A 5,750-nucleotide genomic window follows, 5' to 3' on the forward strand; every position below is an offset into this window, starting at 1 on the left:
TATGATAAGAAGTGCAGGTTAAAGAAAGTTAACAGCTCAGAAGAGGAGAAGAAGAGAGTACGATTAATAAAAGTTGGAGGGCGTTGGAAAGCGTTGTGTGCATTGCTCAACCTCCCAATAGAGAATAAAACATGAAGGAGAGTGTAAAGAGCATGGTCCATATATTTTAACATGGAGAAATTATGTTTATATTGACTAAATAAGGTTGCAGTCAAAACCCGTTAAATGGAATCATCAGGATGCCAATATAAAAATCATTTCTATCCTCCTCCGACGGAATCATAAGGATTACGTGAGGGATTATCCCAAAAGAAAAGCATATATTCTTAAATGGGTTTCATAGTTAATTGCCTAACAAGTTGCAGATTTTTCTAGTACTTTGCTGTTAGTTGAGCTCTACCGGAAGTAATGATGGGGTATATCAAAATACGGAGATATTCCATCTGAGAAAGGACCGACAATGGGGCCAGAAAGAATCTCTACAGTTTGGAAGAGAAAATAACTGCGTGTCGTGAAGAGTAACTTCATATAAAATAAAATAATTGTGGGTTTTTTAACTTCCATCACTGTCAGATACCCGCCTGCCCTACAATATAGCGTGGACATCTGTTACACTGTGGTCCAAAATTCTTGGTTAGGGGTAAAAAAAACAAGTATATATTGATTGGAAAATTGATTAGACATTGTATAGATGTTAACTCTTTTGTGAAATTGTTATCGCCATTGCTATATGTAGCTGTGGGTTGTTGATGGTCCAGTATGCCCACCCACTTCACATCCATAACCCCTCTTCCTGCACTTTATCCTCCTTACTTTAAGCCTTGTACGCTAATGCTATTGCTTTTCATTCTTTTGGGATTCAAATTCTTTTTCTTGTTTCCCCTATAGATATAGGTTTTCTCAGAGTTGATTCTTGGGATGACTAGAGTTGATCTGCTTCTGCTGCCTGTTTTCTGTGTTCCTTAATTTACACGACACTGCCAAGAGAATTGAGTGTTAAGTGGGACTCCTTTTATTGGCTTATAAAAAGGGTTAACAAATTTGACTAAGAAGTTGCGTTATCCATCTGTCAATCATATACCCATAAATTTGTTTTCCAGTGTTTGTGATCTGTGGATTAGTCGGTCAATATTGAGCATTGGTTTTGGAAGAGCAGAGGCATGTCGTGGCATTAGTAGATTTGGTTGTTTTTTAGGCTGTAGTCTCAAGGACTGAAAAGGGCAAGCACCCACTTCAGAAAGGTGTCCTAGTTGTTTCTTCTTCTGATTTTGCCAGCGGAGATTGTGATTGGGTTTAGATTGTTCTGAGAGAATCCCATTTTGTAAGTGTACCCTCTTAATCTGAACTTCACTAAATGCTTCTGTACAATGCTGCCTTTAAGCATTAAATGATTCAGCTTTTTAGTATAAATCAGATACCCACTATTAAAAACAAAAAAAATTGATTCAAAGAGAATTTAGATGACTTGGGATTGAGGTATACTTCCGTCATAATAAGGTGCTTGTAATGTTTGGATCTCTTGATAGAACCAGGATTTACTTTCTGCGATCTCTTAGCTGTTCAGAGTTGATATCTTGAGAATAATATGCCATTGAAAATGCAGGAGCAGACCTTTATTGACTCAGCCAATTGGAAGGAATCTAGCACCATGTATGATAATAACTATGTTGAACCTCAGCCTGGGTACACTGGGCTACCAGTAGAACAAGTTAGCTCTGGGATAATGGGACTGGAAGAGAATTTGCAGAAAGCTTCTGTGAGACTGCCAAACTTTTCCCTGGGAGAGGTTACTCACAACAATTTCTCAGATGAAGTTGGAATTGCAAGCGACATTCAACAGCAGCTCAACTTTGAATCAGAGCAAGAGTATCACAGTCAGATGATCCGGGATGTTCTTCAGCAGCAATATGATGTGTGTCCAGGGCAAAACTCTAGTGCTAGTGTCGCTACAGTGGCCAGTTCATGGGAAGTTAATTTTCATGAAATGCAAGAATTATCACTTTTCAACCAGCAACAGCAGCAGAATTTCCTTGATCAATCACATCATATCTCATCCTATGCTGTTGCTAACAACACCCACTGCACTAATGCCACCTCCACGGCTTATCCTCCTCCCCCAGAACTTCTCAACTTGTTACAAATCCCCAGATGTTCGGTGGGCACCACCACCATTTCCTTTGGTTCCAAAAAACCCAGCCTGGATATATTTCCGATTCTCAGTGGTGAAATGGTTGATCAGAATTCCAGAATGTATGATCCCCATCTCTCTTTTCCACCACACTCACCATGTTTAAGGGACATGTTGCACACACTTCCTCACAACTTTCAACTTAACCCTCCCAAACCATATCTGGGTCTTGATGAAAAGGAAGCAGCCCTACAAGAAGCAGAAGCTGGAAGACAGTTTACTAATTCTATTCTTGAACTGAAACGTGACATGTCTCTATCCAAAGGGGAGGCCCGTGGAAGCAACCATTTTGCTACTGAAAGACAGAGGAGAGAGTACTTAAATGAAAAATATCAAAGCCTGCGGACTCTGGTTCCCAATCCCACCAAGGTATGTTGATCGGACTAGAATAAGGCATGAATTGATTGCCTGTTCCATCAATTAAAGTTTTTCATTTTGTTATTTGGATTGTAAGTTCTTGACAGCATTACTGTTTGACAGTTAGTTTGCTCAATGAAGCTTAATTTGAGTTGATTTTGTTGGTGTAACGGCAATCTAGGTTATTGTAAATTGTTTGATTTAGGGGCAGCTTTTGCATTTGGAATGGCAGCTCTTAGGATCCTAGCAGTGAAAGAAGAAGAAAAGTATGAGCCCTTTACAATACTCACCTAATTGATGAGAGGTCTAGAGATTCAATTATATTAGGCCTTTCAATTATGTTTTCTATCACTTGTAATCTTACTACTGTAAGCCATATTTAAGGCTTTGATGCTGGATTCTCCACAGTGCAGTGGTTCATCGCTTTATATAAGAATGCTGAGTAGCTAGCCTAGAATACTTAAGATATACAGTTAAGAGGGATGTTTCAATCACCAAAATAGTTGAATTACTTAGATTTCTCTAAGACAAAACTTGTGAGCAGAAATCTTCCCTTCATTTACTGTCAAAAGGTTTCATTTATAAGGTGAAAATTTATGCATTCTTTGGGTAGAATTGTTAGATCATTTATTTGTGATTACATGGCCGGTGTCTAGTTTGCACCATTTCTTTACTTGATACTTAATGAACTGTAGCAGACCAGAGATGAGTACCACTACCTCATAATGAATAACAACAATTTTGAGTCATATCCGATTATACATAACCCCCTTCATAGCCCAATTCATGTATCTGTTAGAATTGCATTTATTGAATTTTAGTAATTGAATATTGAAATTTAACCTTCTGTCTGGCTCGTTACCAAATATAACAAACAAAATATCGGAGAATGAGTGGAATCCTGATCAACCGTACTTCAATCATAAGTTTAATGCTAAATGACCTGAAACTGGAAACCATGCTAAATGCTATTTTTAGTTTTCTTTCATTTGATGCTACATATTTGTAAAAGTTGTATCAGTTCTATCACATAAAAGTTATCAAAAGCTGCAAGCGTCCGAGACTGCAACTCTTCTCTTGTCTTTTTCTCAGTTTATAAGTACTGGCTAGGCCTATAATACCCACGATCGAGCACATAGGTCATTCAATTTTTTATGGACAGTTTAAATCACACATTAAATTTTGATTTCTACATTTAAAAGTGTTAAACAATCAGAGTTGGCTGACATTCTTTAGGTTTAATATGTTGTTTAGTGTGTAGTTTAAGGTTAGCCAATTTTTACAGTTTAATGATATCAGATTTCTACAATCCATATTGTTTATGTTATTGTTTTCTGAATTCTATTATGTGATAATTTTTACATTATCATTTCAATCACACTTTCTGATTCATCATCAAAATGAAAAAACACATAATAAGAAAAAATGATTACTTTTTACAATTTGTTATTTTAATGGTTTATGACTCCTATCTGCATGAAGGCTGACAGAGCTTCCATAGTCGGAGATGCTATAGAATACATAAAAGAGTTGCTGCGTACAGTAGAAGAGATGAAAATATTGGTAGAAGAGAAGAAGTGTGGAAGCGGGCGAAGTAAAAGATACAGGGTTAGTAATGACCATGAAGCACTGGAAAGTTGTTCAAAAGCAGCTGTACCTGCTTTACACTGTGAGAAAGATCAAAAAATTTTGTCAAATGGGTCGCTGAGAAGCACATGGCTAAAAAGAATCTCAAAAGATGGAACCCATGTTGATGTTCGCATTGTTGATAATGAGGTAAATATCAAGCTCATTCAAAGGAAACGCCGCAGTTGTCTTCTGTGTGTCTCTCTCATTCTCCATGAACTGCACCTTGAAATCCTTCATGCAAATGGTGCTAATATTGGGGAGCATTATATCTTCATGTTCAATACAAAGGTAAACACCCATTACTTCTTTTATAACACCTTCTAATGCCATAAACTATTAGTAGATTAGAATGCTTCATAAATCACCAATTTTCCATAAATCTTGTGCAGGTTAGGAAAAAAAAAACAATTTTTGTTCCAGCATTCAAAAATGATATTAATTTGCATGAATTCTTCACATGCTCTATATATTAATAGAAATATTGGTTTTCTTTCTTCATGCAGATTTATGAAGGCTCATGTGAACATGCAGGTTCCATTGCTACAAAATTGATGGAAGCTGTAGATCGTCAAACAAGCTACATTTCTAATTTTTGAAGTATTATATATTTACGCCTTGAATGTTTGACTGACAGTCAAAAAGTTTTGTAGCAATGACACATGAGAACAATTAGATGGTGGTCATATGGTACTCTAGGTACAAATAACCATTGCCCTCCTGTTCCATAAGCTCTTAGAAATTCTGTTGCAGTTTATTCTTCACTATCTATCAACATATATTGCTTATAATTTTCCACGTACAACTACTGTGAGAATGTTTTCAGTAAGATATTCAGATAATTGTAGCCAAGGCAGGCTCGTAATCAGTATGAGTGCAATCTCAAATGCACTATTTCTAGTAATCTTTTTCAAGATTTCTGTGTCATGGTAATCTCTATTGTTTGGAATTATTGTCGGTTTATGTATTTATGATGGAAGGATTATTTCCATATCACATCCTTTAAAAGAGTATGAATAAGCTCATCCATAAAACTACAAAGAGAAAGACAAAGCAGTGTTATGGTTACCAAAGAAGAAAGAACAAATAGAGTTATGGTTACATCACATTTAGATAGCTAGTTTTTCATTTTATTTTTAAGGATGTGTACCAATATTCCATGCTATATCTGTCTGATCTGTTTTGTGAGGGCATGCATTATTCTTAATTGTATAATTTTACTTGTTTGTTTCTATATATATCATGTACAGTTGTGTATTAAATTTATATAATTTTTAATTGGTGGTCCATTAACATATGTATGTCATTTGTCTTAATGTTATAATATATCAAGTGAAATATTTTTTTTGTTTCGTTTGGTTCATGATTCAATCTTCATTTTTATATTTTTTTATTTACATTAATTCTTATACATTTATAATTTATTTATCATTATTGTGCCTTCACTAACACTTGCTTCTATCAATTCACTTTCTTACTTTGAAATGATTGTTTTAGTCCCAAGTTTCATTTTTGAGTGGTATGGAATTTACTTTGTCCAATCCCAAGGTGTATGAAAATGACCCTAGAATTCAAATAT

The 5,750-nt window shown here is 35.5% G+C and overlaps 1 protein-coding gene across 2 annotated transcripts; it reads left to right on the plus strand.

The window, feature by feature from the left end:
* Positions 1–441: 441 nt before the first annotated feature.
* Positions 442–5,098, plus strand: LOC131078665 (transcription factor EAT1). 2 transcript variants are annotated; one of them, XM_058016416.2, is made up of 4 exons: positions 447–1,321; positions 1,604–2,557; positions 4,028–4,462; positions 4,678–5,098. In XM_058016416.2, exons 2-4 carry the CDS (start codon positions 1,649–1,651, stop codon positions 4,768–4,770), a joined length of 1,437 nt encoding a protein of 478 aa, XP_057872399.1. In that variant the 5' UTR covers positions 447–1,321; positions 1,604–1,648; the 3' UTR covers positions 4,771–5,098. The 2 variants fall into 2 exon arrangements, with proteins under 2 accessions (XP_057872397.1, XP_057872399.1); XM_058016414.2 differs by having other exon boundaries at positions 442–2,557.
* The last annotated feature ends 652 nt before the right edge of the window (positions 5,099–5,750 follow it).

The sequence above is a fragment of the Cryptomeria japonica genome, chromosome 2 (genome assembly GCF_030272615.1).
Source record: "Cryptomeria japonica chromosome 2, Sugi_1.0, whole genome shotgun sequence".
In the NCBI taxonomy this organism is placed as follows: Eukaryota; Viridiplantae; Streptophyta; class Pinopsida; order Cupressales; family Cupressaceae; genus Cryptomeria; species Cryptomeria japonica.